Below are 19,500 nucleotides of genomic sequence, written 5' to 3'. Positions count from 1 at the left end.
GAACTATAATAATATTCCGACCAACAACAACACTTACTGGACCAACAACAACACTTACTGGACCAACAACAACACTTACTGGACGTCCGGCGCGGAGAACAATTAACGAGATAATGAGAAACTGACGAAACGAGTTTCTTACTTTTAACAGCTTTTTCACAGAAAACTAGTTTTCGTACATAAGCTCCCTTTTCGTAGACCAGGTCACATATATATGTTTTCGGTATAGAACAATCCTAGGGGGTGAGAGCATAAAAATTCCGACTTTACTTTTCACATGCATTTTTGGACCACCCTAATGTACATACATTCAATAAACTTTTTTTTTACTTCAATGCAGTGTTTCGTTGAAAGGCAGAAGATTTAAAAGCCCTGAAGACATATCAGGGGGTTGCAACTGACGGCAAGCCTGTGCATCAGATGGTTGAGACACGGGTTCAATAGAAAGCTGTGACGCTGGTTCCTCAGAATGTTGGATATCAAGTTCATTACATTGTTGATTTATTGCTTCGGCGGAATGATTTGCCATATGTTTACGCATGTTTCGACTTGATCTAAACTTCTTAGCACAAATCGAACAAGTATATAGGTGTACACCAGCGTGTCTTGCTTCGTGTTCCTACAGACATTTTGGAATAAGCGTCTTATTACTATTTAATACATACATTTAAAATAGATATTACCCTTAATGCGATTGGCAGTTTGAACTCCTTGCTACAAACAGGGCATTTAAATTTTCGATCCGAATGATGGTAACGTATATGCGCCCCAAGGGAATGACGCGAATATTTTATAGCTCCACATTTGGAGCACGGATATTGTTTGTCGGGAGGCTCTTGACCATGTGCAAGCACATGTTTTTTAAGAGTATACGCGTTTTTTAGCCACTTGTTGCAGATATGACACTGCGCTCGAGTACGCGGCTCTGCACAATGTATGGCATCCACGTGACGCAAAAGATTGTGGGCAGCTTTAAAACATTTTCCACATATTTCGCACACAGACTCATATTCATTTAAATGGATGTTCTTTTCATGCTTTTTCAAAACACCAGCGCTGACGAACCTTTATTAAGTATAGAAATTATTGAAATAAAATTCAATCAACTGTACCAGTTCAATTTATACTTTACCCTTTGTTGCATGTTTTACAGATGAAATCACGTGTGGTTGTGTGCTTCGACTTCATATGATAGTCTAGTATATATTGTTTAACGAATTTTCGGGGACACAATTTACAAAAGAAATGCAAATCTCTCGAGTCAGGATGTTTTGAATCCATGTGATTCTGGTAAGTATTTCGGCTTGCCAGTTTTTTATTACAAATATGACATCTACACAAAAATTAATGTGTATGTAAATACATATTTTATAAAGAGCAAAGATTCAATAATAATTAAATAGAATCATGATTAAAAGCGAAATTCAATATCTTTGGTCATAAGCAATAACCGTCAGAGTCGAAAAACATTTTAAACATTTAGCTTGTAATGGTAACCTTATGGGGAAACCAAAATATGTTCGCCTATAACTTTTTAAATAGCCTAGCTAACGAGATGGGGATTTCACATACACATGGAGAAGTGATTGCAGAATACGATAGTATATACATATGTATAACTCAATTCTTTCTTAAGTTGTTGTTGTAGCGGCTACTAAGCCCCGCTAGGGTCGGTTCATCCGTCAACGTTTTAGTCCGTTTCAGCTAAGGGGAGGCACAGGAAGTGCGCGACTTCGACAGGGTCTGTCCATAAGGACAGGGGCGTCAGCTGGATGGGGTTCTCGGGGCATGTGAACAGGTGCCGAGAGTCATGTGGCGACTCTCCACATGCCGGGCATTGGTTGGGCACATTCTGATTAATTCTGCTCAGGTACGAGTTTAGCCTGCTGCAATAGCCAGGGCGAAGTTCGGCTATTGTGGTGCGGGCTCTCCCGAGGCAGACAAAGTTCTGTCCCGTCCACGTCAGGTGGTTGTGTGCCTAGAACGGCATTCACATGGCGGGAGTCTACATAACCTGAGTCTTTCTTAAGTCGACTTAGGCGGTTATTGCTAATGACCAAAGATATGTTGATCCACTTCAATCGTTTTTGAAAGAATTGAGCTACATGCGTTAATTTTTCATAAATAGCTGAAGGCAAGACATATTTAATAAGGTAGAAGTGACAACTAGTTCGAGTTCTCTTGTAGCTAGTTATAATAGCTTAGTTTTAACAGATAATTAACACAAATTATCACGAATTTCCGCTGGAAAGCTTTTCTTAACCCAAAAAACTAGCAGCTCTCTCTCGTTCTTACGCTGTCATTTTTTTGACTCTCCTGCTAATTTTTGCTAGTCACGTCAAGTCTTGAAAGCAATTTTTTCGCATTCTCTTTTGTGTTTTCTATTTGCTTCCACACGCGTCAACTTTAATTGAATTCAAGTCCTTGGTTCTTAAATTGGAAGCAACGAAAAGATCAAAAGAGACCAGAAAACTTGAAACGAATTGACGGTACGGAGGTATCTGTACTCTTCCCCTCTCTTCCCACCTCCTTCGCCAATGAACGAGCAGACTTGAAAGCAAGACTTGACGTGTCTGAAAGGGGACCTAGTAAAATTTTTACTAGCAGAAACTAGCAGCTGTCAAAATGGATGAACAAAAACTCGCGCCAAATATTAGGTCTGTTCGTCGAGCAAAAAATTTGTACGAATTTGTACAAATTATCACGATTTTTGCCCAAATCGCATTCGTGCAGACCAAAAAAATATCCAACACACAAAAATTGTGAGAGCAAAGTGACAGTTCTCTTGGAGAGAAGTTGCAAATTCCTGCTGGAAAAAATTTTGCCAGCAAGAATTTGCAAACATGAAAAACATGTGGTTGTGGCGCATGGTTGCATTTTTGTCCACGATAATTTGAATACATAAGTTCGTTAAATTTATAAATACGAGCGATTTTTTTATGAATACGACAATTTGAATAAATAAGCTAGTTAAATTTAAAAATGTATAAATACGAGCGATTTTTTTATGAAAAAGGAAGTAAATACTCGTTGATATAATTAATTTACAGCCTTATTCTGTATCATGAACGATAGGCAACACGAACGATTCGTCTGCAGAGGAATGCGTTAAAAATTAGTCCGGCGGCATCATTCTAGCCGGTTTAAACGCAACCGAGACCATTGCAACGTAATATATGAAAAGGAAGACGAAGACGACCGATAGAGTAATAAATCGCAATCAGAGATGCTGTTATTTGCAGACGAATCGTTCTTGTTGCCTATCGTTCGTGATGCAGAATAAGGCTGTTAGTTAATTCCAATGATTTTAACTTAACTCGGCTGAAAAAAATTTTATTCGCAATCGAAATGCAATTGCAACCAGAGTCGATTTAATAAAAACCCAACAGCTAGTACGATAAAGAAATTGAAATGTATGTTAAAGAAAGTCAGAACAAGAAATATAGATGTATATCCTGTCTTTGTCCATCTGAAAAATTTTTAAAAATTCTATAAAAATTTATTGTTTGAAATGCAACCGTGGACACCAGCTGGCAGGTTAACTTGAAAATTCCTGCAAATTTGCGTTCGTGCAGAAATTTCCAAGTTTCTCAACATGAGAGAGAATTTCTTCTTACTCTCTGATATTTTGAGTGTTGGATAATTCTTGCTGGATTTTCGACGAACAAACCTATTTTCAATAGTCAATTACATCGATCAACTGTTTACTTACTAGTTTCTGCTAGTATTGCGTTTCTTCAAGAATGATAGAATACAAGATTGCGCCAATGAGAGAGGATTTTTGAGCGTAATTTTTGCGTGACGTCATCTTGGTGCAATTGCGAGAGAGAAATACCAAATCGCATATAAAAATATGTAAACAATGCAGAAAAAGTGTTAATTTTAATATTACATGGCCCAATTTTGCAGGAATCAATAAATAAACAGACTGATTAATTAGGAGCACGTAGCAATAATTTTGGACATCTACCCCTTTAGGTAAGTACGATTTTTAGTACATGAAAAAATGGATGTGTTAACAGTGTTTGCAATTTCATGTAGACCAAAAGGAAGGTGTGCAGCAAAGTGAATTTTTGGACTCGACATTGTAAAAAGCCATGCAGAGTGCATATTTATATTTGTGGACGGTAGCCAACCACCATAAACTCCACAGCTGTTGACTCCACAGTTTTTATTTGATAACTTTTGTACCATTTCCGAGAGGATGAATGAGTGTGGCTTCTTTGTTAACAAATATTTTATGCAATTAAAACATAATTTAAGCTGAACTTTAAAATTTATAATAATTTGGGCATTGTTTTGTATTAGGTACGTAAGATGCCGCTGGAATTAGCGCCTGGCGACCTTATCCACTGGTGCATTACCTCATACCAGCACTAAAAAGAATCAGGTACTAATAAAAATAAGTAGGTAGTGAAGTTCATGTATCTATTTACTGTAGAAACTGCTTTTATATGTATGCCATTACCAGAAAACTAAACCAGCGACTGTCTACTTTCACCATGGAAATATACCTACTACAATTCACCAAGGAAAGGCCAACATAGTTCCATGTAGAAGCTCATAGCTCACACACATAGCACAAAGTTCGATTTGGTGTTTAATGTATCTCCTCGCCGGCACAACTGCTTCCACTTTTTCGCCAGATTTGCGTTCTTAGGAAACTAAAAAAACTTATCCGCACGCTTTCCTTTTGTTGTCACTATTACACTTTGCCACTGCAAACTTCGTTTTGCTTTGTAATGTCTCAATAATTGTTTAAAACCACGCAGAAATATTAACGCACAAATATTAAAATTGTTATTTGGTTTTTTCGTATGCTCACAACCAACAATTGCACCAAAATGACGTCACGCACAGCTGATTCTGCCGAAATCCCAAAGAGCGGATTAGCGGTACCACGATTGGCGCAATCTCTATTTCTCTCAATCGTGGCGTTTCTTTACTTTTTCGTTATTTCGCTCTTTGCGAGCGTAATTCTCTCAATTTTCCCATTCTTCTTCTTCCTGATGTTTATCTGCTAGAAAAGAAAAAAAACAAAGCCAATGTCAAAAACTGTAAACAAACAAATTAACCTTTTGAGGTGCGATGCTATGTTTGCTGCAAATTAGTATCAATTGAAACGCATCAGCATAAATTCATATATATGTACGTATACTAATTTTAAGAATTACTTCAATATTATCTTCAAAGAATTTTAACTGCATTCCCGTCTTACATGTACATATATATAAAGACAGAAACGAATACCTCATAAAGGAAGCCACGTAAATAAAACGAAAGAATTTTTTTATGAAACTGTTTTAAGCATTTTTTTTTTGTTTTTATTCGCCCAATGTTTTTGCGCCTTTAGTTTCTTATCTTTAATTCTAAAAGACATTCGACACTTATAAAAAAATTATTTAATGTTTTCTTGTAAGTTTATATGAAGATTAACTCTAGCAATTTCTTGATAAAATTTTTGCAATGGCAGATCTCTTTCCCGTTTAAGTTTTCCAAAATGTCTGGTATCATGTATGGGTGCGGTGACCATAAGTATGGATTCAAAATGAAGGACAATTTTACAAAAATATGCCTACATATATTTACGTAGTATAAAAATATCAAAAGAGTATTTATGATTCTAAATTCTTAATACATTTTAAACTTTGAAAGTTAATCACGTTTTCTTAATCGATATTAATCTTTTTTACATGAATATTTATAAAAGTATAGTAAAACTTATTATAATTACAATAGCTAACACGAAAAGTGAAAATCTTTAAAAGATTATTTTATAGACAAATTTTGAGTCGTTCAAAATGAAAACAATACCCTTTTTTTTTGTTTTTTGGTACTTTTCGCAGTTATTTGTCAAAAATCGACGTCATGAATCGACGTAAACGACTAGTTATAAAGTGCCCTTTACAAAAATATATAATTAGTGCAGATTGAGCTCCATAGCATCTACATTTCTAATCCGATTTTCATTATCTTTGGCTCAAAATTTACTGTAATGATATATCTTCTTTATCGAATTTTTAAAATAATAAAAAAAATAATCAAATGAAACGTATTTGCTTGAAAATCTCTCTTTTTTCGACTTTGACGACAAAATGCAAATGGTCGCCTTTAGCTCTAATAATTTTCATTGAAGTCGCCACAAGTTATATATTTTGGTATGAGGCACATTAATACCCTTCGAGCTGTAAGTCGCTTACGTTGATTGGGAGATTTTTTCATGAGATATTGAAGAAAAGCTACGAAAAGTACCAAAAAACACTTTTTTGAAAAAAAACCATCCATTGTCCGATAATAACGAATAAAATGCGGGACACATGCAGGGCACTTGGAAAAAATCAGTACATTTTCAGGTTTGAAAAACTACGCAGGACCGACCTTTGAAAAACAGTACGGTCCTGCAAAAAACAGAACGGATGGTCACCGTATGTATGGGCCCTTTTACTCAGTTTGCGTCTGCGCTTCAACAGATGATATCTTAACTTCTGAACATCCGTATGCTTCAGGCATTTCAAACATAGGAACCACCCAGGGCATGGGAACAGTATCTGGCTATAAACGCATGTACTTAAAAATATTTGCCTGCAATGGGCCGTAATAAAACCGCGTTGAAATGATTTTCACATAGCGCAACGCTCGTAGTTCCTGCTCCTTTTCATTTTTGTATATGTATCTATAAATGGATGTGGTCGAAAAACAAAAAAAAATCACACAATTCAAAACTATCTCACAGCATGCAATTGAATTTTTAATGAAAAATAGACAATGGCAACTTGAAAAGGGTTAAAAGTTATTCATCATTTGACATTATAGTCGGTGTTCCAATGAGAGAAATGTCAAAATCACTTCTACCTTATTTAATATGCCTTGGCTGAAGGCCTTAGGAGCCAATGCTCTTAATTTCGTCAATTTATAGTTTTAATCATGATAAAAACATCACAAGGTAAATTCATTCTCTTAATTCGTCGGCCATGATTTTTTTCTGACGTTTGCAAGCAAGATAAAAAGATAAGTTGCGTTCCAGATGCTTCACGATTTGCAGGTTTTTACAGGAAGTCGTTCCAGGTGACCACCTTCCATAAGGTTTATTAATGGAGAAAACAGCTGTTCCTGCAAATCGTGAATATCGTGAAGCATCTGGAACGCATCTATAACAAGGTAAAACCATTGAGAGGCAGCTTGACTCACACACCCATTCCCATTTTCAATCTCAAACAACAACAATTGCGAACAATTTAGTTTTTTTATTCTTAATTTTATATAATTTTAAAATGCTGCCAAACGTCAGAAAAAATCATGGTTGACGAATTGAGAGAATGAATTTAACTTGTAATGTTTTTATCATGTTTGCAAGCAGTTTAAAATCATATAAAATTGAAAATAAAAAAATGAAATTGTTCACAACTGTTGTTGTTTGAGATTGAAAATGAGAATGTGTATGTAAGATTAAGTTTGGAATTTTTAAATTATCCAACCATGCAAAACATGAGAAATAGGCAACAATCGTCAATGGCAACAAATTGGCGACTCACCGATTTATTGCCGTGTTGACAAATCGGCAATATCGTTTCTTTCATGTAAATTTTGGAATAGATATTTTATCGAAAATTCCCAAACTTATAAATTTCGTTTCAACGGTATTATCCAAAAGCGTATACATTATACTAAAGACAGGAATGAAAAAATTGGAAGCCCCATAGCGCAAGAAAGAACTAATTCCGTGTTTAAATTCTAATTTTGTATATAAAAAATAAATGAAGTATTAAAAATTATTTCGAATATCGTCTGAAGGGTTAAGAAAACGACTCATTCCTGTAATAAGAAAACGACTCGCCCAGGCGTGTTACCTTCGGTGGACGTTTTAGAGCGACCGGTAATAGGAAATCGATACGATTGCGATATTACAGGCAATAAATCTGTTTCCGTGGGCAACACGTTTTCTTATTGCCGGCAACAAAAATTGTTTGGTGGGATATTACTGGCAAACGTCAGACTGTCTCTCAATGGTTTTACCGTGTTATGTTTTTATCACGGTCTTAATCAAGGCATAACAAGGTAGAAGTAATTTCGACATTTCTCTCTTTTGGACTGCGACTGAAATGCCAACTCTTAACGCTATACTATTCAAAATTTAAATTTTTTAAAATTTTAATATCAATTGTGAGCTGTGCGACTATTTTAAATACATAATAAAATGAAAAGGAATTACGGGCGGTATGTTGTGTTTGGCAAGAACCAGGATAACAAACTTGTGCGTTATTTTAAACCTCCGAATTGTCAAGTGAAGCGACAACGGTGGACAAATTGCTGAGATGAGGCTCTTCACGTGTGCGCAAAAACCATTTTAGTGCCAGTGACTTTATTTGTTGCCCATCGTAGCCGAGTATTTCTAGGCGGGCGCGTTTGTTCCCAGGTGCAGAATTTATCGTATTAAGAGAAAATCTCTTACACATATACATGGAAATACCAAATTTCAAATGATGGTCTGATAAAACCTAAACCAGAATTCCTTGTTTGAATAAAGAAGCTGGAAGTAATTTTTAATAAATTTAATGGAAAGAAAATTTCGAATTGCAAAATTTTAATAGCTAAATTATTGAAGTTAAGTTCTGATATACATTAAGAAGAATCAAACTTTTTTTAAGTCTAATATACTTTAGAATTAAGTGTTTGAATAAAATAAATAAATGCTCAAAAACATTGGCCTAGTAAAAGCCAGAAAATCGCCAAAACGGTTTTATAAATGAGTGTGTTTCATTTAGTGTGTAATTTTGTGTAAGTGTGCATTTCCACATAAACATTAAAACGAAAATGCAATAACTAAAATGAAACTGATTCTAATGAGATTTTAAATATTTTCAAATTTACCAAAACTTTATTTTAGAAATATTGAGTTTTCTCAAATATGGTAAATGCATAACAAAGGGTTAATTTCTTTGTTTATATTTTTTGACATTACAGTCAGCTATGAGAAAGCTCGACTGAGTTTTCACTTCTTCCTTGTTGAATATGCCTTGGTCTTAATCAAGGTGTATTAAACAAGGTGTGATTGACAACTCAGTGCGGCTCTCTTTTAAGGTACTATAATGTCAAAAAGTATAAACAAACGAATTAACCCTTAGGTATGCATGTATCTTATCGGCACTGATGTCCTAGGCTTTTATTTCGATTACAGTTTTGTTTTACTTACATTACTTACATCACATATATTTTGTCAATAAAATAAAACAAATTACTTATAAAATCGTTTCATCAATTTTCTTGTTTTTAATTGTCCTAGTTTTATGCTTTTGCGCGTTTATTTTTATATTTAAATTTTTTATCCTAAGCATTATTCGACACATATAAAAGTATGATTTTACATTTTTTACCAATTTTATATGTGAGCTTAACTCAAACAATTTTGAAATTAAATTTTTTTCATGTGAACTAGTTTTCCATAAAAGACCTTGCTTCGAGCGGTTTTAATTTAAGCTCTTCCATACTTGCTTGCATGGTTTAATTATTTCGGTAAGCCGAAATATTTCTGTTCGCAACGTGCATTCTAAAGAGTCGTCTGTTTGAGTTTGGGCATCAAAAAAGAATGTATCCTGATCGTGTACTAAATCCTCACTTGTATCAGTTTTTCCGTATGGCATTGGGACTGCGCATGGGTATAAACGAGCTCGTTGGAAAGTGTTTGATTTGCACATCACTTTCCTTGAAGTGGTTTTCACAAACGCGAGATGAATCACGTAGTACAACACCAAAGCTTTCTTCCCATCGCTGCCGTCTTAATTCACAACTAGGTGGTTTAAAACATCGCACTATGTTCGTGTTCTGACTTTTATTGCATCGTTTCATCTTGGTTTCCTTACATTAAATATTTAAGCAAAGTCGAACGTATTTACTTATTACCAAACTTAAATGTACTTACTTGCTCTTCTCGGCGGTTTATACACAAATTTTTCAAGCAACAAATTTTCTTAGTAAACGTGAAATTGTTAAGAGATAAACCGCCGAGAAGAGCAAGTAAGTACATTTAAGTTTGGTAACAAGTAAATACGTTCGACTTTGCTTAAATATTTAATGTAAGGAAACCAAGATGAAACGGAGCAAAACGTTTGAGCGGTGCGCTGTAATAAAAGTCAGGACACGAAAATAGTGCGATGTTTTAAACCACCTAGTTACGAATTAAGACGGCAGCGATGTGAAGAAAGCTGTGGTGTTGTTCTACGTGATTCATCTCGCGTTTGTGAAAACAACTTCAAGGAAAGTGATGTCCAAATCAAACACTTTCCAACGAGCTCGTTTATACGCATGCGCAGTCCCAAGCCCATACGTACGCGATCAGGATATATTCTTTGTTGATGCCCAAACTCAAACAGATGACTCTTTAGAATGCACGTTGCGAACAGAAATATTTCGGATTACCGAAATAATTAAACCATGCAAGCAAGTATGGAAGAGCTTAAATTAAAACCGCTCGAAGCAAGGTCTTTAATGGAAAACTATTTCGCATGAAAAAATTTTATTTCAAAATTGTTAGACTTAAGCTCACATATAAAATTTGGAAAAAATGTAAAATCATACTTTTATAAGTGTCGAATAATGTTTAGGATAAAAAATTGAAATATAAAAATAAACGCACAAAAGCATAAAACTTGGGCAATTAAAAACAAGAAAATCGCTAAAACGATTTTATAAACAATTTGTTTTATTTTATTCACATATTAAATGTGATGTAAGTAATGTAAGTAAAACAAAACTATAATCGAAATAAAAGCCTAGGTCATCAGTGCTGATAAGATACATGCGTCACTAAGGGTTAAATCGTTTGTTTATACTCTTTGACATTATAGTACCTTAAAAGAGAGCCGCACTGAGTTGTCATTCACACCTGGTTTAATACACCTTGATCATGACACAAAAATAGAAGGTAGTTTCATTTATTGACATTCGTTGTTGTTGCCGACCACTTGACTTTCAACAAGTTTATGGCATTTAACTAAAATCAAGGTACCAGATTCACTAGCTGCAAAATTTTTGTTTCTTGAAAAAGTAAAAAAAAAAAAGTTAGTGAAGTTTGATGAAAATATTAAAAGAAAATTCTTGCGTGTTTCAAAACTGCAAAAATTCGGTACACCTGTGCAAAGGTTCGAAAATCAAATTTTTACTTTTCCGAGGATAAAGTACATTACGAGATCTAAAGCAGTTTGATGAAAAATTGCTGACGGTTAATATTTTTAAACCACTTAACGATGTACCGTTATCAGTGGAAGAGGGAGGAGGTCGAGTTAAAATGATGCCTTGCAACTTGCAACAGTACCAATTTTTGGATTCTCGGAATTTTCTGATAAAGATGTGGCGATGCTAAAGAATATAAATATGTATATACATAAATATCAGATCGAAAATATGTATTTGTGACAAGAATTATCCACATAAAATGAAAACTACTGCAGTTTCATTTTATAAAATTTTTGTTTATAGAAAAATGCACAAGTAAGACAGTTCGGATAAGGTTCGGTTATTTGTACAATGATTTAGTGTTATCGTGTCCAAACACGTGACCCGAATCAAAGAACTTTAACATATACGTCTAGTCAAAGGATTAAGCTTTAGTTTAAAGAAAAAGATTGCGGTTTGAAATATGCACTTTTTTTGTAAACTTGGACGTGGATTTTGCGCAAAAATACTGTGGATGGCGTAACCTGAGTTGGGCTGATGACGTTATTTTTTTCTAGCGCGGCCGAAGGCAACCAACGCGGAAAGGAGTTTTGAGCAAAAATACTCCTGATGGCCTAACACGAGTTTAACTTTTCTTTGCGAAAATGCAAAGTTTACCCTTTTTTGAAATGGGCCTTCGAGTGCCTGTAGAAGGGGCAAGGGGCGAAGGATGGCTTTTCTTAAAGTTTATACTGTGCTCTTTCTGATGAGTCATTGTACAAATAACCGAAAATTTCACACGCACAACATTAAATCCTCTCATGTATTGTCTGATTGCTATCAATGTGGCAAGGTAGCTCATAATTTTGTACAATTTATGAAACTTCAAAAACTTATTTTCTGTCAAAAATTTTGAAATGAAACTACCTTCTTTTTGTATCATGGTCGTAATCATGGTACAATTAATAAAGGTATTGTCTTAGTAGAGTTTTGCTTCACATCGAAATTCGTGCTCCCGTATTTTAATTTTGACGTATTTAAATGTTGATTCTTTTACTTTTAGGTGGCGTTACTTTTTGTTTTCGCTCAATTAAATTTTTATAATTAAAAAAAAAAATCGAAATAAATTGAGCAATCAAAATTTTTGTTTTATTTACTAAGCAAATGTTTATTTTTCGGCTTTTGCAAATTAAATAGGTTCTCTGCCAGAAGGTTTGTTTAAAAAAAATGGACATACATATGAGTAGTCCACTTGCAAAGTGCTCTATGTAAAATTTTTTTTAAAAATTTTAGTTTTTGGTGGCTAACGTACCAGTATTTAAAGTAGTTTCATGTCCACCAACAATACAATACAAAATCCTTATATATTCTAAAACAAATAGCATCAAATGTTAGCTACTCTAGCAAAAGTCGCTGTAATACTTACTATATGTATATATCAAATAAAAAACCTCTTTCAGGTAAAATTTTCGAGTGACGGAAGCTGAACTAGAAACACAAAATTTATGATATCGATTTCGTGACGAAAATTATACGCATTTTTTAACTGCCCTTGTAACGTAGGGAAAATCCTTTATATTCATACGAATCGTTGCAAAAGTTCTGTTTTTTATTTTGTGTTTCTAGCAGTGACGGAATTTTGCAACGTTCCGAACAAATAAAAAAAGATTTTCCGTACGTTTAAAAGGCAGTTAAAAAATGCGAATAATTTTCGTCACGAAATTGATATCATAAATTTTTTTGTTTCTAGTTCAGCTTCCGTCACTCGAAAATCTTACCTCAAAGAGGTGTTTTATTTGATATCAATTATTTTGGGGTAGCAAATTTAAGATTGACGAAAATACAAACAATAATCTAAATGTTTTATTTTTCTCAAATAAATTGCTAAAAACATTATCTTAATCTAAATTATGTATTCAAATCGATTTGTCCATTGAAACATAATTTTTCAAATACGGAATAAAGAATGATCATATCCTTTGTATTCGAAAATGATTATGATGAATGATTATGAAAAATGATAAAATTTATCAACTTGGTACCAACTTTGGATACAATAAACAACTGCATTCATCTGATTGTCTCGTAGTTTAATTTTATTAAGATTTCTACCGGTGTGGGGCGCACACATGTGTTTTTTAAANAAATTTTATTAAGATTTCTACCGGTGTGGGGCGCACACATGTGTTTTGCATTCATACATACATATTTATGTAAAAATGTAGGTAATATTGTATGCGTCTTACCAGGTGTGGTTTCCAAGACATGTACGAAGTGATTAGCACAGCTGCATCCTTCAACTTGTCAACTCGCGGGAAATTCCCCGACTTGCAGGGAATTTCGGTTCAAGTGGCAAACGGGGAATGGGCAATTTTTTTCGGGGAACTGGGTACGTTATTTTTATATCTTAAATACCCAAATTAGACCGATATGTCAATTTTTAACCATTTGAACCTTTGGAGCGACATTTTTTCAATTTGAATCCCAATATCTCCACAACAAGAGTTTTCCCAGCTATATACCAGAAGAAAGCTAAGGTTTTGGGCTAGATTTGTGGAAACTTAGAATAAAATCGACTGACCAGTTTTCGAGAAAATGCCCGAAATGTATATTTTCAGCAGCCCGATTTTTAGTTTTCAGGCGACAACGTTACGACATATTTATATTTTATAAACACAAAAGATAGCGTTAGATAGCTTGTTTAAGACCCTTCTGCTGCTGCTGCAATGACCTGGATTGAGTAGTGCGGCCTCAGTTGTGGTTTAAAAAATTGCCTTTTTTTGAAATTTCAGGCAGCAGCCACGCCCACACAGGCATACGAATCAAAACATCCTGGAACAAAACCTTAGTTTTTTGTGCTTTAATTCCTGAAAGTTTGAAAAAAATTAAATGAAGGTACGTACAGATGCCACATACATACCAAAGCATCTCGTAGTGGAGACACGAACCAAAACACATTTAGCTCTATATCTTTCCAACTAGTAGCCGGAACTCAATATATAAGGTATCGTTTGAAAGGTATTGACCTATAGAATAACATATGTTGGGTGTACTCACATGCCCCCTAAAACCGGCAAAAGCAAATAAACGTTTTTTGTTACGCAACAATTTTGCCTAATTTCCAAGAATTCGGATAATCGTTTATGAAGCTTGAATACATTTTCTGGACACACTGCGCAAGACCTTTGCTACGATATCCCATACATGTCGATTGGACGTCTGGATAAAAACTTCCAAATCTCGTGTATATATAAGCGAGTCATTTTGGCATGCTACTGTGGTTGCTTTCGCCACTCGCGCGCACTGCCGTGCGCTGTGTTACACTTTCAAAAGTCGCTATAATATTTATTGTACGTATTTATATAAGTTCAACAGTCTTCATCTTCTGATGAACTTAGAAAAGCAGTGAGCAGTGCGCGCTTCCACTCCGCAACACCNCATGCTACTGTGGTTGCTTTCGCCACTCGCGCGCACTGCCGTGCGCTGTGATACACTTTCAAAAGTCGCTATAATATTTATTGTACGTATTTATATAAGTTCAATAGTCTTCATCTTCTGATGAACTTAGAAAAGCAGTGAGCAGTGCGCGCTTCCACTCCGCAACACCTGGGTTCAAACCCTGGTCAAAGCAACATCGAAAAAAATATAGAAAAAAAGGTTTTTTCTTAACAGCGGTCATCCCTCGGCAGGCAATGGCAAACCTCCTAGTGTATTTCTGCCAAGAAAAACAGCTTCTCATAAAAAAATACAATAATCGCCGTTCGGAGTCGGCGTAAAACTGTTGGTCCCTCCTCTCTGTGTGACAACATCAAGGCGCACGCCACAAATCGGAGGAGAAGCTCGGCCAAACACTAACATATGTGTAAGCGCCAATCTATTATTATTATTATTATTAAAAAAATACATATACAATATGGATTTTACTTGTTGTTGTAGACATTTTTTTTTAATTGATGGCTTACTATTATAAAATCACATAACGCTGTTTGCAAGTGGACTACTCATATATGGTATATGGTGAATAGAAATACCCCTTTTCCCTTACAGTAAACCTTTTAGTGTGGGCAACAACGATATTTTTCAAACATCTGCGCTCTCTGGGAAGACAATACCTTTAGTTATTGTACCATGGGTCTTAATGATAAATTTGATGTACCCAGTAGAAATCTTATGCATACAACATCACTGTTGGTGGCATGAGCTTGTAGCTGTGTATACATGCCAGTATAAATGAACCTTCATTTCCATTTAACACGCGAGGTTTCTCAGAGCGTATGCGTACCTTAATCATACACTTGTACTACTGCTGTATGCATATGGCTGTATTAATGTTTCAAACATACAAAAATGCATTAATGGAACAGTATTAAAGCATTCTTACAAGATATGTATCCCCATATGTAAATGCTACTTTTCTGATACATTTCAATATACAGCGACATACAAACAAGTAGCATTTACATATTGAAATGCATATCTTGTAAAAGCCCGTTTGCGCTGAAAATAGTATCGCACAACACGTCCGTTCACTAAAATTTTTGTACAAGACTGAAAATATTACAAAAATTCCACTTCCAATTTATCAAGAAATGTACTCAAAACGACAACGTACATTCGCTTGCAATTCGCTAGCATGAATGCATACAACCGATTTCTACTGGGTATGTACATACATTAGAGTACATCACCAAAAAAAGTTCCGATTTTTCCGCCTGGGTTACAAAATTTATTATATTTTAAGACGTACACCAGAATATTTCTGAAAAATTTGAAAATACCTCCAAAAATGGAGTTTTTTATGAATAAAAAGTTTCTTAAAGAACTTTTTGAAAAAAATCATCTCAGATGACGAAACAGATTAGGCTTAAAAAATCTGTATAAAGGTTATTTAAAAATCTTTTAAAAAAATATCATTATTACGATTCCGCTCATATTTTTATTTATTTTTTTTAATATTTTTATGTAAATTTTTTAAGCGTAAACCGGTTTGTCATTTGGGGGATTTTTTCAAAAAACACTTTTAAGAAACTATTATTTCATAAAAACTCCATTTGTGGAGGTATTTTCAAGTAAGTCCAGCTCGCTTAAATCTAAATATTATTCCGAAAAATTTTGGTGGACGTCGTAAAATACAATAAATTTTATAATTCCAATGGTAAAATAGTACCGATTTTTTTTTGTATGGGGAGTGATGCAGTCTAACATACATACATATGAACAGCCATTGCATACTAAACGTGGCAGGTTGCGCGAAGGGCTTCTATATAGCTGAAATGTTGCACATCTCGGAAAAATAAATAAATTTTTTTGATTCTAGGTTCCTTTTTATCAGTTTTAGTATGAAATTAAACTATGAGGAAAATTTCAACCAAATCGAATCGTTTAATATGGAATGGCTGCATATGTATGTATGTACAGCCTGAAAATGATCTAAAATCAAGTTCCACATATAGGCATCTACATACATATTAAGCGAATGTTTACTTGAATAATTCCGGGTCCCTGTGCATTTTCAGATGGTCTACCCAAAGAGAACGTTTCAAAAATCGGTTATTACAGCAAGTCATATATCCTTCACATTTATGTTTTTGACGAAAATGCTTCCTTAAGTTCAAAAAGTCTGAAAGTGGCTTTTCACACAAACAACAAATTAATTCGCAATTTTCCGCAATGTATTCATCCAATTCAGCAATTAGTGCTAATTTAGCCATACGTCGACTCGCAGCTTCTTCCTCGGTTAAAGCCTCTTCATCGGCCTTGGATCTTTTTCTATACTTCCTTTTATGTTTCGTTTTACCTTCAGAAATGTTCCTTTTTGAATTAGCTTTAACACTACACTATAGCAATTCGCAATGAACACAGCTTACTTACCTTTCCCATTTGACTTTTCAGCAGTAGAGGGCAGTGAATCCTCGTCTGTAGATGCTTCGTTACCCATTTCAGCTGCATCGAATTCAACCTCATCTTCGGTAAGTTCTGTTTGTGCCAAGACCAAATCAATTTGTGGTTCGTGTAAACCAATATTCCCGTCGTAAACGTATGAATCGAATGGTGCTATGGGGAAGTCTTCTGTCTTAATATCTACTATCTGATGCTTCGTTTCTAAATGTTTTTGTAGATTTCTTTGTTTATCGTCTATATCTAGCCAANGGTTTCTGCATTTTCTAAATGTTTTTGTAGATTTCTTTGTTTATCGTCTATATCTAGCCAAAATCTGTGAAAATCGTCTATATGTTTGAAGCACTCACAACAAATTTCATTAGAAATAGCATCGTCAGGCTGAACCTTAAATGGATTGTTATTATTTGCATATACATATATACACACATGTATACACATTTTGCATAGTGTGAATTTATAAACAAGAGAAAATATCATAATTTACCTCAACTTGAAAATATTTAAAAATTATTTTAGCGATTTCACTCTTGCCATTATCCGAGGAAATAGTTATGCCGTTAGCTATTTCGATTAAACATAAACGGCAAGTCATTTTATGAATCCAATAAAACAATTTGCAAGTTATGTATTTTCATTCAAAATAGGGATAACAAACTTTTACCGGAGTATTAACAATAATCAATTTTGCATGTTGGATGTGAATTTTTTGTATATCGGCTTACCGCCTATCTATTTTCAGTATCCTGAAACAGTGATGAAAATAATGGTGCAATTCATGATTCAATAATAGTTGTGTTCGCGTAGCTGTTAATTGTTCATGTTTAACCAAAACTTACAAGTTTTTGCGTTCGCGTACGCAAAAAACTTGCAAAGTAGGGGAAATTGAGAGAGCAAAGTGACATTTCATTTTGAGGGGAAGCTCCTGGTTGCTGTTGGAAAAATTTTTGCCAACAGCAATTTGCCAACAGGAAAACAGCTGATCAAAAACAGCTGGTTGGCATTTACGCAAATCACAAAATTGAATTTGATGGTTTGGAAGTTAAAAATTACAAAATGCGACTAATTAAACTTGTAAGAAATAAGTAGTTATTTGTTTAATCAATAAACTGTGTCAGTATAACACTTTGTGATGACTTTTCGTATGTTTTAATTTTACACTTTTGAATGTAAACAAAAATTGTCTAACTTGCAAGTTTCTGCAAATTTTCTGTTCGCGTACTATTTGGGATATTTTTCTCTTGTGAGAGAACAGATGACATTTTGCCGGAATTTGGCAGTTGGTTGGTTTTTACTGGAGATTTTAAACGAACGCACAAGGTTCGATAAACTGACAGTTATCTCTATCGCACCGCTCCCTTACTGGCCGTCTTCACGTGCTGGAAAATCTCGCTTGCAAGTTAGACGAACAGCTGATATAATTTTTGTTTACATTCAAAAGTGTAAAATTAAAACATACGAAAAGTCATCACAAAGTGTTATACTGACTCAGTTTATTGATTAAACAAATAACTACTTATTTCTTACAAGTTTAATTAGTCGCATTTTGTAATTTTTAACTTCCAAACCATCAAATATAATTTTGTGATTTGCGTTAATTCAAACCCGCTGTTTTTGATCAGCTGTTTTCCTGTTGGAAAATTGCTATTGGCAAACATTTTTCCAGCAAAAACCAGCAGCTTCCCCTCAAAATGAAATGTCACTTTGCTCTCTCAATTTTCCCTCCTTTGCAAGTTTTTTGCGTACGCGAACGCAAAACCTGAAAGTCTTGGTTAAACATGAACAATTAACAGCTACGCGAACGCAACTATTATTGCATCACGGTGGAGAGAATAGAGATGGTGGCGCCGATGGCAACACCGCTAATAGGCTCTCATTAAATTTGACAGAATCAGCTGTTTTGCTAACGTCAAAGTCGAGATGACAGCAGTAGTGATGTGCTGAGTCAATACTTTTAAGTATCCAATACTCTCGATACTCGGTACCGAAACATTTAGGCTTCGAATAAAAGCGCACATAGGCAAAAAATATGGAAAAAACGCCTAACAAAACCCGAATGTAAGAGCCAATAGAGCTTTTTTACTGATTCAAATGAAAGATGTATATATGTCGGTTCGATGCCATAATACAGAGAAACCCTTACTTGTTTGAAGCATTTTTGTTCCAGCTGAATCGGACGATATCATTTTTGTAGGCCTGGGACAGATTCTGTAACCAGTTAACGACAATTTTCGAATCGGTATCGGTTTTGTCGACGTTTGATATCAAATATTTGTAAGTCAACAAGTGCGATATCGATCCGAAACTTGTCGCTAATGTCGGAAATGGCTTTCCATACAAATTTTGACATTTCATTTGCGAGGGTTTAAAATTCCAAAGTTTGCCCAGTTGCGAGAGTTTTGCGCTTTTAAATGAGTACCCTTATTGTTTTTTAGGCGCAGTAATTGTGACAAT

General features: G+C 34.7%; 1 protein-coding gene across 2 annotated transcripts in view; it reads right to left on the bottom strand.

Moving 5' to 3' along the window:
* LOC108368270 (transcription factor grauzone-like) overlaps positions 1–17,795 on the bottom strand; it is a 20,965-nt gene extending 3,170 nt beyond the window's left edge. Inside the window, exons 1-7 of one of the 2 annotated variants that reach the window (XM_017623097.1) lie at positions 17,534–17,795; positions 17,300–17,433; positions 17,020–17,246; positions 16,633–16,945; positions 1,133–1,333; positions 684–1,065; positions 309–619 (exon numbers count right to left, since the gene is read on the bottom strand). In XM_017623097.1, coding sequence (XP_017478586.1) covers positions 332–619; positions 684–1,065; positions 1,133–1,333; positions 16,633–16,945; positions 17,020–17,246; positions 17,300–17,433; positions 17,534–17,641 — 1,653 coding nt within the window. In that variant the 5' untranslated portion in view covers positions 17,642–17,795 and the 3' untranslated portion in view covers positions 309–331. Of the gene's footprint in view, positions 1–263; positions 620–683; positions 1,066–1,132; positions 1,334–16,632; positions 16,946–17,019; positions 17,253–17,299; positions 17,434–17,533 lie in introns of those variants that run through there. The other variant, XM_017623098.1, reaches the window with a different exon arrangement.
* Between the last annotated feature and the right edge of the window lie 1,705 nt (positions 17,796–19,500).

This window comes from Rhagoletis zephyria, unplaced genomic scaffold (assembly GCF_001687245.7).
Source record: "Rhagoletis zephyria isolate East Lansing unplaced genomic scaffold, Rhagoletis_zephyria_1.1 Rzeph_scaffold_03040, whole genome shotgun sequence".
Classification (NCBI taxonomy): Eukaryota; Metazoa; Arthropoda; class Insecta; order Diptera; family Tephritidae; genus Rhagoletis; species Rhagoletis zephyria.
Note: the sequence above shows the minus strand (reverse complement) of the source record. Positions and strands in the feature narration are given on the sequence as shown.